Source organism: Python bivittatus, unplaced genomic scaffold (genome assembly GCF_059951505.1).
Source record: "Python bivittatus isolate LINGU-HERP-01145 unplaced genomic scaffold, Pbiv_v1 ctg000660_np1212, whole genome shotgun sequence".
NCBI lineage: Eukaryota > Metazoa > Chordata > Lepidosauria > Squamata > Pythonidae > Python > Python bivittatus.
This window is the reverse complement of record NW_028277092.1, coordinates 697604-717481: the sequence shown is the minus strand read 5'-3', so window position 1 is coordinate 717481 and position 19878 is coordinate 697604. Positions and strand designations below refer to the sequence as shown.

At 47.6% G+C, this 19878-nt stretch overlaps 1 protein-coding gene across 1 annotated transcript; it reads right to left on the bottom strand.

Moving 5' to 3' along the window:
* Positions 1–15430, bottom strand: LOC148214518 (uncharacterized). Its single transcript, XM_088151143.1, has 6 exons — positions 15317–15430; positions 10550–10738; positions 7273–7395; positions 5507–5545; positions 5138–5199; positions 1–3663 (listed from the first exon to the last, which is right to left on the bottom strand). Exons 1-6 carry the CDS (start codon positions 15354–15356, stop codon positions 3556–3558), a joined length of 561 nt encoding a protein of 186 aa, XP_088007269.1. The 5' UTR covers positions 15357–15430; the 3' UTR covers positions 1–3555.
* Positions 15431–19878: the final 4448 nt, after the last annotated feature.

Sequence of the window (19878 nt, the reverse complement as noted above, 5' to 3'; positions counted from 1 at the left end):
GAGATTGCAAGACTTAAAAAGCCGAAATATTTTGAGATTCTCTCTTCAGAATGGCTGGAATGACCCCATTGGTTTCAATATCTACAAATAGGTTGTATAGTCCAAAAAGAATTACAAAAACAGGGAGGAGTACTGCAAAATTTGATTGAATTTGAAGAACTTATTACACAGAATTTGGATAATTTATTGGAGCTTATTTATAAGTTCCCAGTGAAGTACAATTCCGAAAATGAACAAACACTATGATTAAATGGATGCAGAATTTAAAAAACAATTAATGTGCAAGAATGGGAGGATCCATGAAAGAAAAACATCAAGTTTACAGTTACTATTAGAGAAAGTTGGAATAAGATGCTCTATCAATGGTATATTATTATAATATTGGTGGCAAAAATAGGCAATTCTCTAAAATTGTTGAAAATGTAGCAACCAGGTTGGATCATTTTTTCATATTTGGTGACAATGTTGTAAAGCCCAACCATTTTGGAAAATGATGCACAGTATAAAAGATTTTAAACACATTCTCTTTTCAGACTATTTTTAATTAAATATTATTACATTCCTTATATTCCTTGCAAAGCATTCAGAACTGACTTTGTCTCTGCTAGTAGCTGCTAAGATTTTTCATGCTTCTTGCTGGAAATTCTGAAGAATGGCAACTTAAATTATGGGAGTATTCATCCATGTCAAAACTAACTTCATATCTGAAAAGTAAATCTGACATAGAATTTAACTCAATGTGAAAACCACTTTTGTAGATCCAAAGCTTGGGGTCTTTTCCCAATAATATTTAATCTTTTTATGATCTATTTGCTAACTTTTCTAGATTAGGCAGAAATTGTTGTCAATGTTTCAACTATAACGTACAATTGGCTATAGTTGCTAATTGTTGTGTAATAGCCCAACTTAAATACTGATTTAGTGTTGACTTAAACCTTCAAACGAATATAAGACATTCTAATATGCAGATTTATCACTGTAATGTTGAAATGTTATAGTTAATTATATAATACTTGCAGATCTCCTTTCTGTGTATTGTTTTTCCCCATTTTAAAATTACGTATTCCATTTCCCCCAAATGTTCATGTTGTTGTTGTTGTTATTATTTACAATAATAATAGAATAGCCTTGCTCTTGTGTTGAGACTGAGTCTGAGTCATTCTGGCCATGACAGCCTTCAAAGACCAGGTCAGGGTTTCCATTCCAACCTCCATTCAGACCAGGGTGGACACGTACAACTGGCTGTCATCTGCAGACTGATGATACTTCATCCAGAATCGGTAGATGACTTCTTCCAGTAGTTTCACATAGATGTGAAATAGGGTAGGGGAGAGGAACAAGACCTGAGACACGCCAGAATGGAGGGCCCGTGGGCCCAATCTCTTCCTCCCTGGCAACCAACTTAACCACTCAAAGAGTGGAACCGCTATGATATGGTGCTTCCAACTTCCAACCCTTGTAGGTGGTGCAGAAGGATAGTGCAATCGAAAGTATCAAAACTGCTGAGAGGTTGAGCAAGACTATAGGATGGTCACGCTCCTATCGTGACGTTTCGCCACAAGTCATCCGTAAGAGTGACCAATGCAGTTTTGGTCTTGTGTCTAGGTCTGTTCCTGACTGCCATGGGTTTAGATAACCCATTTCTTCCAGGGCTGTCTCTAGCTGTTGCCCCACCACTTTCTCCACCACCCTCCTCACAAGGGAGGTTGGAGATAAGCTGATTGTTGTCTAATGTGAGCTGATCCAAGCAGGCCTCTTGCTCTTGGTGGACCAGTGCCGCTTTCAAGGCGGGTGGCATCACCCCCTGCCAGAAAGGGTATTGTCCACTTCCTTGCTGCCTTAACTAGCCAGGAGGGACAGCGGGCAAGTCTGCAAGTGGCCACAGAGAATCCTGCCCGTTTCCTCAGGAGTCAAAATCCTCCCAGCTACCAATGCAAGACTCTACCACCGCCGTCTCATTGGATCCTGTCCACCCAGAAAAGATATGTGCTGTTTTATCCAGAAAATGATCAGCCAGGCGATCATGACTTGCACTGGTTGGTTCTTCAGGACCATTTCTCTGAAGAAGGAAACATTTCTCTGAGCAGGGTTCAAAATACATTGCATTTTAATCTCTCTGCTCTTCAGAAATCTGTCAGTTCTTGGATACTGTGGAAGCAGAGGTGGGCAATGCAGGTTCCCAGAGAGGCCTGCAGCCCCAGAGTCACCTCCAAAAGTCACTCTTTTTTCCCATTATTTTAAGGGGGGGGGGAGGAAATCACTAAAATGATAGAATAAGACCCAAAGTATTTATTGTTCATCATTAAATATGTACCTTGCACACTTGGTCTGTTGGTGCAGATGCAACGGAAGCAGAAAAATAAGCCCTCCCTGCTGTAGGAGTCCAAGTGGGCCTGAAAGAGGACCCCCCTTTGTATTAGTCTTAATTGCTGTGAGGGTCCTTCCATTTGTAGCCACGGACCACAAGAGATCTTCTCGTGATCCTGGAGTTGCACCAAGCAGATCTCCAGCTCAAGCCAGACGGAATACCAAATCCAATACGAACCTTGCAGCAGGCGTGGGAGGTCCACGGTTGATCATGGTGAATGTTCAATCCTGAGCAGCTCCTGACTTGAATTACCCAAGACCAGAAGTCTAGGGAAGTCCACCCCAGAGTCCCAGAAGAGATGGGCGGTTCACCGGTGGTATCCCAGCACAGTCCTGGCCCCCCAGACCAGACAGCAAAGCTCAACATCGGTCAACTGCGGATGGAGCTCTGCTGTGGACCACAGCCAGGCCGCCTCCCTGCCCTCCAGCCTGGCCTGCTGGGTCATAGGTTCTCCCAAGGGCTCCCTCCTGAGCCAGGTCTCTGATAATTCATCAGTTCTTTCATTCAGGATTAATTCCTGGCTAATAGATGTTTTGTTAACAACTGACCTGCCAGTGAAGAACCAAGAATGTGAGGATCGCAGGCTGAGCTTCAGTTCAATCTTAAGGTCACGGTTGGACTGCAGCCACTCACCCACCTGGCCGACCTAATCTGCAATGGCTAGGTGCCCCCTCCCCAGGTCTCTCTGCCATTGCTCTCAGGTGCAGTTCATCCCCCCTCCTTTTGAGCCATCTCCCCCCTCCTTGGAAATTTTCACTGCAGCTCCTGGTCACCACATTCTGTCTACTCCTAATCGAGAGAAACACCGCAGTCATGACATTGCTTTTCTCCCCCTCGTGTTTCCACAATGGACTGAGCAAAATGCAATTTGCCCCCAAGGGCATCATTCACTTGGCAAGAAAACAGAGTTGGGATCACCACGGTGGGAATTAAGGAGAAGTGATGTAATGTAAGGCAGATGTAACTTATGGCTTGATGGTGCCGTGGGAACTTTCTGCTTCCCTAGAGAAAGAGGGCGAGATGGCACGTGGGTCTTGCGAGCCTCAGGAGGCCAGGGGGCTGCCTTATGCTGGGGGGGGGCATTCCAAGGTTCCTTACCCTGGGAGGCCAGCCCTCTTTCCCTGCCCCACCGCCTTGGACTCCTTAACACAGGGGAGAAGGCTGTGACCAAGAGTCGGAAGTGAAAATCATGCTTGAGTTGGAAGTTGGATCGGTGTATTGGAGACATTTTCCTCCGTGCTGATGGCTGCTGCTTCTGCGATGGACGCGCTCTCCTCCGGGAGAGGTTTAATGGCCTGCAAGGAAGAGCAAACATCTGTATCTCCATCGGTATCTCTAAAATCTCCAGGGGCTGTTAGCAGCCTTTCTGAGCAAACAGTCAAGTTATAGCAGTATAATTTTAAAGTCAAAGGCAACCGTGCCTGTGTTTTAGTCCCCTGCATCCCCAAATGCTGCAAAAATAGCAAAGGAGGAGGCAAAGGTTTGGCCCAGCTGACATTCCTGCAGTTTACTGAGCATCTTCTCAAGGGAAAAAATTGTTTTAAAGGAAGTGGTTTGCAGCCACAAAAAAACTGTCCAACCATGATCTACAAAGGGGCTGAGAGCCAAGACTTGAAGTGGTGCTTCTGACCTTTTTCTCCTATTTCATTGATCTACTGCAGTGTTTTTCAAACTTGGCCACTTTAAGATGGGTGGACTTCAACTTCCAGAATTCCCCAGCCAGCATGCTGGCTGGGGAATTCTGGGAGTTAAAGTCCACCCATCTTAAAGTGGCCAAGTTTGAGAAACACTGATCTACTGGGTTCAAAGAAGGAAAGTACTTTGAACCAAGCATGGTGTCCAAGTATTGATTGATTGATTTGTACAACGTATTAGATCAGGTCAATTAAAGATCCAGCAGTTGTTTTTGCCCAACATGCCAGGGATGGTCCCTTTCAAACTTGGTTAACATTTCTTATGGCGTAGTACATTGTGTGAACTCAGCCTGTTTGGTTAACGTATGGATAATGTACTGCACCAATCCAGAAATCTGCTAATTCAGCAACCCAGCTAGGTTTGTTGTGTGAAGGACAGCAAGATAGCTGAGGAGTGTGTGTGTGTGTGTGTGTGTGTGTGTGTATGTATGTATGTGAAAGACCCATCTTTCCTGGCCCCATCTCAGCAGTGTCTGCAGCCTCCTTGCTTCCACTGAAATGCATGGATGGACTTCAGCAGAAGCTCCTCTTTGGGAAGTTTCCAGATGGGGAATCAGAAGCACTATGGGGCGGGGGGGGGGAGGTGGTGGAAAGGGTCGGGGGTCACAAAGAGGAAAGAAATGCAAGGGTGTATCTGCAGAGGGAGGGGGTCAAAAGAGTCAAGATGGCAGGCCCAGCCATGTGATTGAAGCTTCACCCATTTTTGTGCAACCCAAGTAGAGCTTTGATTCATGATCGCAGTCACCATCTTGACACTTTTGACCGCTGAGGATGCCCCTGAATATCAGCACCTTCCTCCACCAACTCCAGCAAGTACATCAGCACAAAAATACAGCAGAGAGATGTGACGAGGCAGCAGGACGTAAATTAGGTCACCGTCCTGGGGGCAGCAGCCATTCAGGAAAGGCTCATCCTAGCCAAGGTGGGGAGTTGGGGGAGTCCTGTCCATCCCTCCTGCAACCCGCCACTCCTGCCCTGAAGATGAGCCACGCTTATTTCTCGGGCGATGCAGAGGACAGGCAAAGGTGGGAAAGGAAGCTGGGTTCTGTCCCCCACGCGGTGTTAACTACATTACCTCGTGAAGGAAGCTGACTTCTGCTGTCTGTTCCACTGAAGGACATGCCTCGTTGTCGGACTCTGCAATGAGAATTAGCCCCTGTTTGTGCTCAGGACGGAGAACTTGTAGTTGTAACACATCTGGAGGTGGACCACAACACCAGCATCCCCCACCCTTGGATTCCATTCCAGCAGCTGGGGCTGCTGGAAGTTGAAAGTCAGCAAGGTTGGGAGAAAGGCCATCAGCTCCCCAGCACTGATTTACAATCCCCTGCTTTACAGCACCCCAGACCAGGCTTCACATCTAGGCACCCAAGAAATGTGAACGTGGCCCAGGCGTGGCTCTCACGAGATGCTCACAGGCGCCACGGTTATGAAGATGGCATACCTGAAGATTCATTGATGGACTCCATGCTGCTGTGGATTTCTATTGGAAAGAGAAAGCAGGTGTGAATTCCACAGAGAATGTGCTGCTTGTGGACAGGCTCGTCTGCTGCAGGTGTGCAACTGCTAGCAACAGCAGGTAGGGCCCTCTCTGTCCTTAGGCAAAGGGAGGCAAATGCAGGAGGACAGCAGTAGCTCCTCAAGTTTTCTGTTTATTTGGTGTGCCCCCTGCCCAGCTGCTTGCCCATTGCCAGGACTGGTGGTTGATTCGTTGAAACTTCAACCAGGGGTCTTTCCTGGAAAGACAGGATGCCTCCCTCCTGAAGTCATGAAGAACTGATCTGCCTGCAAGAAAACTTTGACCAAGCTAATATTCCTTGAATAGGGTAATAGGGAGTCCTCATTTAGTGACCACAATTGGGACTGGCCACTAATAAGGTAATAAGGTATAGGGAGTCCTCATTTAGCGATCACCATTGGGACTGGCCACTCGGTTGTTAAGCAAAGTGGTCACTAAGTGAAACCACAACTGTGCTTAGGATCTGACTTCAGTTTTCCTTGGCTTTACAGACCTGCAAAGGTCATAAATGCGAGGATGGGTCACAAAATTTCATCACCGTCATAACTGTAAATGGTCGCTGTATGAGGCAGCCACTAAGCAAGGACTGTCTGTAGCAATTTGGCAGGAGGCCCCAAGCAGGACATGCAAGGGAGTGAGACATCACTTGTTGGCCACCAAGAGCATCCCCAAACAGCACCTGCCTCCTGAGTTTCTATTTCAAGGCCTTTAACAGATTGTGCAAAATCTCTAGGCAGCTGTGGACTTGTTTAGGTGTCCACACTGAAGGTTGCATTCACACAATCTGGTTATTAAATTAACCCATTGGACGCGCTGAATCATAAGCTAGCTCAACGGGCTGGGCTGGGCTGAGCTGACATGCTCAAGCAGCCCCTCTCTCTCCCACTTCCACTAACCCAGATTAGCATATTGTGTAAAGACAGCTGTTTTGCTTACCTGGTTAAGCATTCCTGAGCAAATCTAGACTGAGATGTTTAGGATTTGGAGCTTTATAGCCAAATGTGCCCTCCTTAAATAAACTTGGTGGAATTTGACTTGCAGCTGAGGCCTACTTTCCTTGATGAAGAGCATCTAACTGGATCAGCCTCAGCTTTGGAAAAGGCGATCAGTCGCAGATGTTTCTTGATCAAGGAACTGGCCCCCTTCTGCATTGTCCAGCACACACTGGTCTACCTTCTTGGCCAGGAGACCTCTCTCACTGAATGAATTCCCGAGATGGAACAGAACGCTCTGCCATCAAATATTCAAACGTCCAGCTTCCAGGGGAAGGGGATAATGGTAAGTGTGATTTTTCTTTTCAGTTTAAGTTGTCTTCATTTAAGGCAAATGGGCTGGTGCCTGCACAATTGTGACCCCAGTGATTCAAGGAAAAAAACAGCATTATTTCTCAGAAGGTGTGGCTGGAGCAGGAAGGATGCTGTTACCCACTTGAATTTAGAGCAGTGTTTTTCAACCTTGGCCGCTTTAAGATGGGTGGACTTCAACTCCCAGAATTCCCCAGCCAGCAAGGCTGGCTGGGGAATTCTGGGAGTTGAAGTCCACCCATCTTAAAGCGGCCAAGGTTGAAAAACACTGATTTAGAGCAAAGGAGGCCATCCCTTCAAAACCTGGAGTGAAATCTAGGGAATAATAAATAGCTCAGAGTTCTGCAAACGAGCATTCCTGCTGAAGAACAAACAATAAATTCTCACCTCTTCCTCTCTTCCGTCTGTACATTAAGAAGAGTGCAAGCAGCACTACAAGAACAATCAAAGATGGGACGAGATATTTAGCATAAAAAGATGCCGAGAAACCTTTACTGGTGTTCGATGGATCTATGGGAACACAGAAGGAAAACAAAGTAAACTGGAGTGTTCCCCAAACCCTACTTTTTCTAGCAAAAATGGCTGAGTGGTTTAAGCATCTTTAGGAAATATGATTTCTTGAAGCTTCCCCCCAGAATGACCCACCCAGCCAGCACAACAGGGAAGTTGCAACCCCAACCCAAATGGTGGGCACCAGGTTGGGGAAAGTCGGAGTAAGGACTTTAACTCTCATCAGCCCCAGTGTAACGGCATGTGGGAAAGACCTTGGGAGATGGGGTGAAGAGACACTGCCAAGGGAACGGTCCTATAAGAGAGGGCAGAGCCCACAGCTGCATAATGGGCGGAGAAAGAGGCTCAGAAGGGACCCTCCCTAACTTCTTCTCAGACTGTAAAGGAGATGGTAGGAGATTTGTACTTTCAGACTTGCAAGATTCTGTTAACGTGGCCTTACAATAAAGTAGAATTAGCTCATCTGGTCATGTTTCCTGCCTGGTCTACCTGGTAAGGCTGACACCTAGGGAATGGTCAGATAAGAGAGGGCAGAGCCCACAGCTGCATAATGGGCGGAGAAAGAGGCTCAGAAGGGACCCTCCCTAGTTTCTCAGGCTGTAAAAGAGACGGCGGGAGAATTGTACTTTCAGACTTGTGACATTGATGTCAGCCTTACCAGGTAGACCAGACAGGAAACACGACCAGTTGAACTAATTCTACTTTATTGTAAGGCTACCTTGACAGAATCTTGCAAGTCTGAAAGTCACCGAAGCCCAATAAAACCCTGGACTTTATTTATCACTCATTGGAATATAAAATATCAGGATGGCATTCAACCATGGTTTGCTTGTTTGTTTTTAAATTGTATTCTAAACGGCTAAGGATGAACAATAAGTAAATGCTTTGCTTCTTTTTCATTCTGCTGGGTATAGCAGTGTTGCATTGTCTATTGTTGAAAGTACTGCACCAGACAAATATTGCCTATAAATTTTCATATTAAAAAGTAAAATGAGAGAGAGAGGAAGAATGTTAAGGGTCAAAGTTAAGCGTTTTACTTAAAAGTTAAGTAAAGAAAAGTCAAGTCAAATGTGAAGTGTCAAAAATGTCAAAGATGTTAACGTTTTGTTTAATCTGGAAATTCTTAATTGATGAACTTTGGTTGTAGCAGAAAACGTTGGTGTGTTGTCTTGTTAGTGTTCTCTGAGCTAGGTTTTCGGATTGCAGTTTTTAAATTATGTGCTAGGTAACGTCATCCATGCTGGAGATGTGGGGAAGAGGAGTTTGGTGGTTGGCAAAGGTTGGGCGTATCTGTTCATCATGTCTGCGTGCATCTTTGGGTGGGTGGCTGGCTGGCTGGCATGTGAAGTTTATATATCTGTTGATTGGGGCTTGTTTGGAGTTCTGCGCTCCTGAGAACTTTCTTGCATCTGGCTAGTTCTGAAAGTTTGGCTATATCATGCTTGGACTGTTGTGAACAAAATGATTATAAAACAACGTTTGTGTGCCAGTCTCTAAAAGTTGGCTGAATGAAATTTGTTAACTTTCAGACTTTGAAATGGCTTTGCACGGCAGGAGAGGCCAGATCAGATAATACGATTCCATATCGATTGCATTTAATTCACTGTTTAAAATCTGATTCCTAACAATCTGGATTAATATAGCTTGAAACTCTAGGATGGCAGTATAAATTGTGAAATGTGAATAGTTTGGTATTTGCGCTAATGTTTTCCCCTCCCCGCACTTTCTTTTCCAGGTGTTTCCTTTGTCCTTTCTTTTTTTCTTAATTGATCAGGGCTGTTGAAATTCCTTTTTGGTTTAATTTTCTCCCTGTGCTTATTACATATAATTATCTTAATTATTGTATCATTATATTATGTACATTGTTATATACTTTTAATAGCTTCACAGATTTGTACTGGTACTAACGTGTAGCATCTTTTAAGAAAACATATCTGCCATGCTTTTAATTCTTTTTAAACCCAGAATAAAAATTATGGCTAGCTTAATCTGAATGTAGTTCTTGCCCACAAACGCTAGAAATAATTTATGGTAGTGTATAAATAAATGCATGCAATGCAGTGCAGTGCAGTGCAGTGCTATTTATGTTTGGACATGGAAAGTCAGTGTGATCCACTGGGGAAGGGGCTGGCCTGGGAGCTGGGAGCTGGGAACCCAGGCTTGAGTCCCCCCTCTGCCCCAGAAGCGCCCCGGGAGACTCCGGCCCCCTCCCTCCCTCCCTCCCAGCCCAAGAGCCGGGGGGTCTAGTGGGGAAGGGGCTGGACCCGGAGCAGGAGAAGACTCGGGTCGCGTCCTCCTTGGCCCAGAAGCGTCTGGCTGACCTCGGGCCGGTCCTCCTCGCTCAGCCCCAGCCAGCCCCGGCCGGGTGAGAAGCCGGCTGAAACGCAACCCTTGCCCCACCTGGCCCGGAGAGCTTCGCCAGCTCAACCAGACAAAGTGAGCACACTCTGCAACTAAGTGGAACAAAATATTAGAAAGGAAAAGAGGATTTATCTTTGGATGTATGAAATGTATCTTTTTAGGACAATACCCCACTGGCGTTATTTTGGAGTTCCTCTGGGGGGAAGCTAAAACGAATTTCAAGTGGCAGCCTTGATTCCTTTAAAAATCAGGGAGGAAGATATTCTCAAACTTGGAAATAGGAATGGTGGGTCTGTAGGCTTCCAACCAAGCTGGATTTACGTGGGGGAAGATGCCACGCTTGGAGTTCGGACGTGGGACAAGAGGAGGAGGAGGAGGAGGAGGTTGACGGCCCTTGAAAGAATTTCTGTTTGCTTCACCACCAACACAGACCCAAACGATCTACTACTGAAACGGGAAAGACTTCTCACGTTTGTTGAACTTCACTGAATTGTTGAGATATTTCTGGCTAGCGGTCAGGAGGAACTTCCTGAGAATACAAGCTATCAGCCCGTGGAACAGGCTGCCGCTGAAATGGCGAGGTCTTCAAATGGGGGCTGCAGGGCTATGGAGGCTCTCTGGAGCTGTCCCAAACAAAAGCCGTTGCTTCTGACTCCTGCGTGATTAGGGAGGCCAGAGCGCCTATCGGGAGCAACCTCAGAGAAGCCTCATGGCAGCGTTTGCTCTCCTAGTTCGGAGACGTGCCCAGGGGCTGGGATTTTTTTCCTCTCCCTCCCCTCCACTTGAGACTTACTGGATTTGTAGTCCGGGCTGCTTTGCGGGGTCATGGGAAGAGGGGTTGTGCTGACCACCCACGTTGCTCTCCAAGGGGCGCCGGTCTCATTTTCTGGCACCGTCTCGTTGTTCCTGGTGAACCCGTCTTGAAGTTCTGGCAGAGACCCGTTTGAACCCCCTTTGGAACCATGTTCCACTCCGTGAAGGGCTGGAAAAATAAAAAATCACCCTGCAAGACATCGTTGATGATCCTCAAGAAATAGAACATCTCCTCTCTATGTCATTTTAAACCATTTTTCAGGGGTCTTGATGGTGTTCAAAAGCTGTAGTTTGGAAAGGTAAATTGGATCCCCCTAAAATCTCAGACATCCAGATTAACCAGGCTGCTGAAACACACTACTGGTTAGGGCAGCATTTAATCAACCAGTAATGACTGAATGTGCAGCAAGCCCTAATAAAAAACGTCATTTCTTCATAACCATGATTTGCCACACGCCCCAAATGTCGCACATTTTTAGCAGAAGGCAGGTGCCCCCCCCTTCCTCAGAGGCCCTCCCAGATGGTCCTGGTAGGGCATTTTTCTCCTGACCACCCCAATTACTACTCAATAAAATAGAACATTGAATTAAGTTAAATCTGGGGGACAGTGCCTTGCAGGTGCCAGGTGAGGTACCCGTAGGGACCCCGATGCCCCAGGCCCTGTTTATCCCCAGGAGTGTCCCCTTCTCTGCAACCAGATGCTGCCGAGGCCTGGTGACAGAGGGGCCTGGCGTCTCCGGGCTGATGGTGCAGTTCCCAGACCCAGAGGCCGCGTGATGCACACACAGGGCCGCTTCAGGGTGGTGAGAAAATGCCACTCAAAGTCCCTGCCATTCTGAGGAGGGCAGGGCCTGTGTGGTCTGCAGGTACGGCGTTAATCAGCTGCCCTGTTTCAAACGGTTTGGAGGTCGGTTCTGGTCCTGGTGCTGTACACCCGCACACAGAGTTTGCAGGGTGGACAATTTCTCTGGACCCAACTTCTCTGGGCCCAGGGGAAGGAGTGCTCCTTCTCCGACCCTTCCTCCAGGTCAGGGGTCTCACTCCTGGTCCCCTCCTGACATCTTTCCTTGAAAGCACGGGAAGCTGGGGAGCAGAAAGTCATTGCGCTCTGCAGTGGTCTCCACCTGCCTTACTCCCCCCCGAGAATGAGTTTTTGCAGAACTTGGAGTCTTGATTTTGCTAACAAGAAGAGCTACAAGATTAATGTTAATGCTCGTTTGCTCAAATCAGAACTTCCTTGCTCCACTTTCTATAGCATCTTTCAGTTGTATTCATTGTTCCTTGATATCATTTCTATATATGTTACCTATTTTTCATGCAGCGCTTTGCACAGCTGCATCTTTTCCAGTTGTGGATGCTCTCAAAAAATGGCTGTAATTGTGGCCAACGGGTAAGACTGGGCAGCTTCCCACCGCCCTGCTTAACCCCCCGATGGTCTGTCAGCCCATCTTCTCAACCTTAACTGCAGCCCCCAGCCCCATTTTCATTTTCTAAGAATATCTGTGGGGTTCGCGTGGAACCCAGAGGCAATCTTAGAAATAAAAAGCTAGAGAGGGATGCAAAATGACAAGAACCGACAACATCTAAACGTGTTATTAAAAGGTCAGGTGGGATGGGGAGTCTGGTGCCTCTGGGGCCAATATTATTTATTTACTATTTACTAGAGTTACAAGGCTGCCCAACTCACACCATGCGCATACAACAACAAACAGCCAATAAGCTAAAAAATCCACATCACATAACATTAAAACATGCACTATATAAACATGAAAATGGGGACCAAGCCCCATAACAAAGCAGCCAAGAGGGGACTCCACTCATCTGGCCCCTAATGCCGGGGGAAAAGCTCGATCTTAATGGGTTTTGGACTTGGGTGTTAATGCTTTAGTGATGCAACTACCTTGAGGTGGTTCTATAGAGCAGGGTTCCTCAACCTTGGCAACGTTAAGACGGGTGGACTTCAACTCCCAGAATTCCCCAGCCAGCCTTGCTGGCTGGGGAATTCTGGGAGTTGAAATCCACCCGTCTTAACGTTGCCAAGGTTGAGGAACCCTGCTATAGAGAGAGCAAAGGGGGATCACATTGTAAAACAAATTTATGGAGAAGAATGGAGGGTCGGGAGGAAGAGGAAGATGGAGAGAGTTGTGGCTGGATGGAGATTTGTTGAGATCCTCAGAAAGAAAGAGGTGAAAAATAGGTGTGTAGAAGCAAGGGTGGTTTATGACGATGGAAAGGTATGGAGAGGTCTAGTGAACGGTACCGACGTATACTAGTTTTATTTGATCTTTCCTTTCCTTTTTCTTTTCTTCACGCCTTTCATTCTTTTGGCTTATATTTTTTTACTGTTTTTCTGCACTTTGCATAACGCGGCTCATCCCGAAAGGACGATGCGTCAGTGATGTACAAAGTCTGCACGTAAGAGAATTGTTTGGAGGATGAAATTGAGGGAGACCCCTCCTCTCCACATATACCTTCAGGGAAAAGGCGGGATATAAACGCCTTCAATAAATAGATTCAGCCCTCTGCTTCCTTCAGCAACCTCCTTTCCTCAGATTAATATAAACACAAGTCAGCAATTGAGGAATTAACATTTACTTTCGGTGGGAGTTGAAAGATTGTTTCTGCAGGTCAGGATATTCAGTGGTTATTCCAATTTAAAGAAAAAAGTGGGAAGCATAAAAACAATATTTTGTTCTGGCTGCAGTACCTACAAAATCAAGTGATGAGATGTTCAGATCAAGGTGCCCTGGGAAAAAAATTAGTTCATGGAAACCTAACAGGGAGGAGCCACTGAGACCAGGGACTTCCCCGCAAGAACCCCAATTGAAGTCTCGCCAACAGACGGCTGTCCAGCCTCCCTGGATGCACCCAACGTGACCCGAAACGCACTTGCATCACCGCAGGGCCCGGCTCTTTGGCAGTCATGCAAAGCACGGGGCTCCCCCAACCCTTCGCCCTGCTGAGACTTAACTTCAAGCTGCACATGAGCCAGCAGTGGGAGTCAGCTGCTCAAAGAGCTAACACAGTTCTGGGCTGCATCAGAAGGAGCATCGTGTCAAGGACACACGTGGAGTCCTTATTCTTCAGCCTTGGTGAGAGCACACTTGGAGGGCTGTGTATGATTGGGGGCACCCATTTCTTGAAGATCACAAACTGGTTAGGACAGTTGATAGGAGGATGACGAAGGTGACACAGGCGTGCCCTATAGGAGAGGCGAAGGAACGTGGGACGTTTGGCCTGGAGAAGAGAAGACTGTGGGGAGACCTGATATTGGTGTTCTGGTACATAGGAGGGTGCCAAGAGAGGCTGATCAAGAACTATGTTCCCTTGCCGTGAAAACTACGACCAGAAATAATGGGTGTAATTTGCAGTTACTTAGACATTTAAATATAAGGAAAAGCTTCCTGATGGTAAGGTCTGTACCACAGTCTTCCTATGGCGGTTGTGGTTTCTCCATCGGTGGAGGTTTTAAGAACAGACTGGAGAGTGATCTCTCATGGATGCTTTAATTAGTTTTCCCACACACTACAGAGAGTTGGACTAGATCAGTGATGGCGAACCTACGACACGCGTGTCAAAGGTGACACGCCACAACGTTTTGGGTGACACGCCAGCGTTCACCAACACCCAACAACTATTCTCCCTGTTCGAGTTACCAAAGAAACTGAGTTTGTTTTACTCGTATTTCATTTTTGTAATGATTTGACGTTTCTTTGTATAATACATAGCACCACACACGATTGTATTTTTTAAAAAATAGATGGATATGGAAAGAATGGTTTCTCTTTTGGGGGGGGGTGTGACACACCATCAGAGTCAAGTCAGGCGAATTTTTCCGAATTTTTGACGTGCTGAGCCCAAAAGGTTCGCCATCACTGGACTAGATGATCTTTGAGGTCCTTCGAACTCTACGATTCGATGATCTTTCCAGAATGTCTCAGAGAAGACTCATACAGGCAGTCTGCACAACCATTTGAAAGGACGAGCAGTCACGTGGGCCTGACTGACCCACCTTGCTGAACCTGGTTATTGAACTCACCCATTTTTTGAGGTTTCAATCCTCTGAACTATAAACTAACCAAGCCAGCTGGATTTGCACACCTGGCTTGGGCACAAAAAAGGGCAAAACCCACATTTAATTCTAACCAGATGTAGCATGTGATGGAAATACAGCGGCTGGGCTTTTAGCATAAATGAAGCATGTTATGCGAATCCAACCATTCAGTTTCTCTTTCTCGTTCTTTTTCTTTCTTTCTTTCTTTTTTTTAAAGTCTTGTAAGCTGGGAAATTTGGGGGAAGAAAAGTGTACTCGTGGTTAAGAAAAGCGTACTCGTGGTTAGTTCAGTTATTAATTGTTTCCTTTTCGAATTCTGCACAAGAGCCCTGCATTCTTTGAACACTCTCAAAGCTTGACTTGCTTCACTTACAAAATTCACTTTGGCCCACTTTTGGCCAAGGACCTGCCACCCTGTCCCGATCTGTGTTTTCCCGGGTGCTCGGTTTTGGTTTTGCTTCTGCTGCTGTTTGCCTTCGAGCGTCTGGGAACAGAAACCCCCACGGACCCCTTTCCTGGTCAGAGTTCCTCTTGGTCACAGGAACCGAAGCTGGAGGGAGTCACAAGTGCTCCTAGGCTGCCACACCCAGCAAGCGCATTTGTCCCTCTCCCCCCCGCGTCCCTTCCCTTCCTCTCCCGAGAGACTTATGACGGAGAAACCGGCCAAGAAACCTGTCTGACTTGAGAACTCACCTGGAAGAGGAAAGAGGACCATGGTCCAAAGCTGCCACATGGTTTCTCTTGCTGGTGTCGTTTTTTTCTAGATTAATGGCTGTCGTGAAATGGGAAGAGCTAAGACTCCTTAATTCTCTCTAGTTCCTCTTTAATTGTAATTAAAGTTCCTCTTTAATTGTGGCTTCACTTCCCCTTAACAGGAGGAAGCAAAGAACACATTCTGAAGAAATCGCAGGGGTGATTAAGAAAGATGAAGGCGTACATGTCTCATCTTGAATCTTTGCTCCTAAAGCCAAGCAAAGAACCATGCTCGGGCTTGCGGGCACGTCTGTGCTGAGCTTCCATTACTGAGCCTGAGAACGCCTCTGTCAGAAGGATCAGACTCTGGTCAGATGACCAGTGGGAGTCAAAGAAAATAGGTTTATTCACCCAAAGTGGTCAAGTACAGTAGCTTTGGATGAAACCTCAATGAACTGCCTCTCCATCTCCCTTTTTATAGGTTTTTTTAGTTTAAAGATTTAGCCAATTGTTATCAATGGAACGGACTGCGTCAGCTTATTACAAACAAATGTTTCCTTATCTTAGAGTTAAAGCAGATGACTCCTTATTTATAGTTAAGCACATGTCTCTTTGCCTAGAGCTAAAACAGATATGTTTTTCTGTGCGGGAGATATATATCTTCCTTTACATGGGATTTGCTACGTGAGGTGCCCGTTGGTTTCAAATGGCGAGAGCCAGTCTTTTTCTTTTATAAAATGGCTTCTGCCTATACAGTCTTTCATGATTCTTGATTTAAACTTATTGTAAACATATAAGGAAAATATCCCAGCACCTCTTTCAGCTGTCCCAAGAGCTTCCTCAGTCCCCCCAACTGGTCACCTTTCCAAAGGAGGCCACAGAAGTTCTCCATGGGGTCTTCCCATGTTCTAAGCCTTCTCAGGTTCTAAGCTGGGGGAGAAATGGATGGAAGAGGTGGCTTAACCTTTCCCATCATTTTCTGCTGAAAATCCCTCCCCTGCTTGCAACTGCCCTTGGTCTTGTGGGGAAAGCTCCAGGGGAGAAGAAGTTGGAGCTCCAAAGACCAGGAGGTGGAACACCTCACCTCCTCCTTCTTCTGCAACCTGCTGTCCTGGAAGGGAGGAACCAGAAAGAGGAGAACAAACAAACAAAAGGAGGGGACGGGAAGACTGTGCAGACGGGTGCAGCTCTGTGCCTTAGGAGGGAGGGAGGTGGATCAAAAGAGCAGCTGACCCACTTTTTTCAAATGTTGGATTGCGGAGGGGCCTGGTAAAATCTGTCGGATACCTACCTCACCCCCAAGGTCGCAAAGTACAGACTTTGGCAGCAAGAGCCAAGAGATGAATCCCTATACCTCCTGGGTAGCTTTTACAGTGTTTCTCAACCTCAGCCAGCTTAAGATGTGTGGACGTCAACTCCCAGAATTCCCCAACCAGCCATGCTGGCTGGGGAATTCTGGGAATTGAAGTCCACACATCTTAAGCTGGCTGAGGTTGAGAAACACTGTTCTGGAGAGCCGCTGGTTCACCTTTCGCTTTGCAGCCCCAGCCAGTCCTTGCTAGTTATTTGGCCAAACACTTCTTTGTGCTGCAGGAGGGGTGTGGACCCCCCCCAACTCTTGGTGTGACTTGTGGTGTCCCCCTGGCAGCCTGGCTCATCTCCCAGAACAAGGATCCGTGGACAAGAGAGGCTGCCTATGAGCAATCTGGTCCAAGGCTGTAGCCACCTGCCCATTCCAGCCATAAGGCCTCAGTTGAGCTACCCCCCAGATCCTTGGCAGGCATCCTCAGGCTCCCTTTGGAACCTGTCTGGGTCCTTGAGGCACATGGGCTGGGCTGATCAAATAGGCTCCACCAGCCTGTTGGAGGATAGCACCAATAAGCTTAAAAGCAATCAGAGAGGGATCTGACCATGGTCAAGGACTGAAGTGATGACTTCCACCTTTAGAGCACATCGCAACTGGCCCAAGACAGAAACCAGATCAAGGATGTGACCATCTCGGTATGTTGGGCCCTCCATAACCTGGATCTGGTTGACCAGGAACTCCTCACTCTACGCTGTACCAGGGCAGGTGAAGGTTTCCCAGACCCATCAGTCGTGGAGACTCCACTGCCAACTCAGTGGATGATGGCGTCTGGCAGCTCAGGGCTCCCTGGGCAGAAGGGGGGGTGGGGCAGCAACGACAAGCCTAGCTGCTCCCTGGAGCCCAACTCCAACAGGGGCTCACATCTGGTTAGCTGTGGCGTAAAGCCCCTGGAAGCTGTCACTGCTTCCTGAATGACACCTACCACCCCTTTCCCCATGGTCCCGGGCTCATGGTTGGTACCATGCTCAAAACCCAGGTGGGCACATCTCTGAGAGGGGAACACCCTCACCCGGCGATCCATCCAGGTCTTGGGGATACCTGCCAGGTCAGCTGCCTCATCCTAAGATCCTGAATGAGGACACGTTTATTCCCCGCTATTCAGGAGCAGCAGTGGAGCCCAAGGCCTCTGAGGTCCCACTGACCTGACTCTGGGGCTGAATTCTGGAGGTCAGGAGGCAGAGTCAGCTGAAGATACCAAAGCCAGCTTCCCATGTGCAGCCTGCCCCCAGGTTCTCACCGTGTTTCCCACCTGGATGATATGGCCTGCCCTCACTCAGGCTTCCCCCTTCACAATCCCATCCCAATCCATCCCCATGCCCCACCCCACAAAATACCCCCAAAACCCAATCTATCTACCTAGCTCAGCCTACAAACCCCCCCCCCCCCAAGTTGATCAGCAGGACGTTCAGCAGCCCAACGATGTATCTGGTCAGGGCAGATGACCTCCAAGGGTATTAATGCTTCTCAGATACTTTCTTCTCAGAATCCCTCCTTCCCATAAATTTAGTTTCACGAAAGCATCTTAGAGGAAAAAGCTGGTGGGAGCTTGGCCGATGCCCAGGAGGCCTAAGATTGGTCCCCTCTCCCAGTTCTGCAGTTGGAGTCTTCCAAATTTGGGGGATCTTGACCTCAGAAACACCCTGCAGGGCGTGTGCCAGGAACGAGGCAGAGGCACTGGGTTGGGGAAGGATTTCCCTGACCCGTGGGGAGATGCAGACTGACAGACACCCATCCTTTCCCCCCTGCAACTGACTAGGAGATCCAACTGTTGCTCTCCTCAATATTTCCACCAGCTAGCAGGACCGTTGACAGCCCTGCCCTGTAAAATTCGGAGCATTCAGAGGTCAGGGCTCCCAACTTCCCTTGGGATGGTTGGGTCATTTATTGATTTACTACACGTTTGTAATTGATTTGCTACAAAATGTGTACATTGCTCAATAACAATGAAGACAACAACAAAATGCCGGGAAACCATGCTATACAAATAAGGACACCAGCTCTAATAGAGCACAAAATCAGCAACAGAGCGTCAAATCAGAATGACAGACTGGTTCAAGAGAAGGGGCCACGGGAGTGAGTAGGATGGCTGGTCTGTTGGCATGGGCGGGGGGGGGGGGGGACCTGGCATTGACAGGGTAGGTTGCAATCAGTGCATGAAGTTTACGTGAGAATAACGTGTTGGTCCATCTTTTTTTCTTTGTAGCCAAGTTCTAATAATGTGGCTATGCATCCATAAATCTTCCAATTAAAAAAAGTCATGGCAGAAAACAGGGAGGTGCAAATCTGTTTTTACTATGTCCACTTCACATGCTGTAGCCATCAAGGCTCATAGACTCATTGAATTGGAAGGGACTTTGAAGGTCTTCTAGTCCAGCCCCCTGCCCAGGGCAAGAATCCTCATCCCACCCCAGACAAATGGCTGTCTAACCTTTGCTTTGCTTGAAAACCTCTGGTGATAGAGCCGCCATGGCTCCAGGAGGGAGGCTGTACTGCTGCTTAAGAGCTCCCACGTCAGGAAATTCCTCCTTATTTCAAAGCCAGTGGTTCTTGTCCCACCCGGGGTGTAGTGGAGACTAAATCCACCCTCTCTTAATTAAATATGAATCCAGAATGAGGCATTCATAGGGCAAGCTTAAATTACAGGTGTCAGAATTCCCTCAGGGATATATACGGATAGAACCACCGAATCCCAAGGGTGGAACTGCCTGCAGGAATCCTCAGACCGCCCTGGACCAACGGGGACCAGCCCTTTCTTGAAAACCTCCAGGGATGGCCCCCCATCCCCACAGCTTCAGCGGGGAGGCTGTTCCACGGCTTAAGGGCTCTCTCAGGCAGGAGAAAAATAAATTCCCCCCTATTTCGAGCGGGGATCTCTCTCTCTAGAGCTTCCACCCACCGGTTCTTGTCCCACCCTGGGGTGTAGTGGAGACTAAATCCACCCTCTCTTCCCCGGGACAGCCCTTCAGGGACTGGAGGACTGCTCTCTTGTCTCCCCCCAGCCTTCTCTTCTGCAGGCCAAAGGAACCCAGCTGTTCCTCGGACGGCGCCCCAAGCCCCCCACCCCCTCCATCGCTTTTCCCTGCACGCCTTCAAGCTCCTCAGGGTCCTCCTTGCATTGTGGCAGCCAGAACTGGACACAGTGTGCCACCCAGGCGGGGTCTGTCCAGGGCAGGGTAGAGTGAGTTGAACTGGACTA

Excerpts from the sequence above, each read along its gene's own strand:
- LOC148214518 (XM_088151143.1), bottom strand. The coding sequence starts at position 15,356 with ATGTGGCAGCTTTGGACCATGGTCCTCTTTCCTCTTCCAG. Across the intron at positions 5,200-5,506 it reads GTCCATCAATGAATCTTCAG|AGTCCGACAACGAGGCATGT; the intron begins GTATGCCATCTT and ends TTCTCATTGCAG. Across the intron at positions 3,664-5,137 it reads AAGTCAGCTTCCTTCACGAG|GCCATTAAACCTCTCCCGGA; the intron begins GTAATGTAGTTA and ends TCTTCCTTGCAG.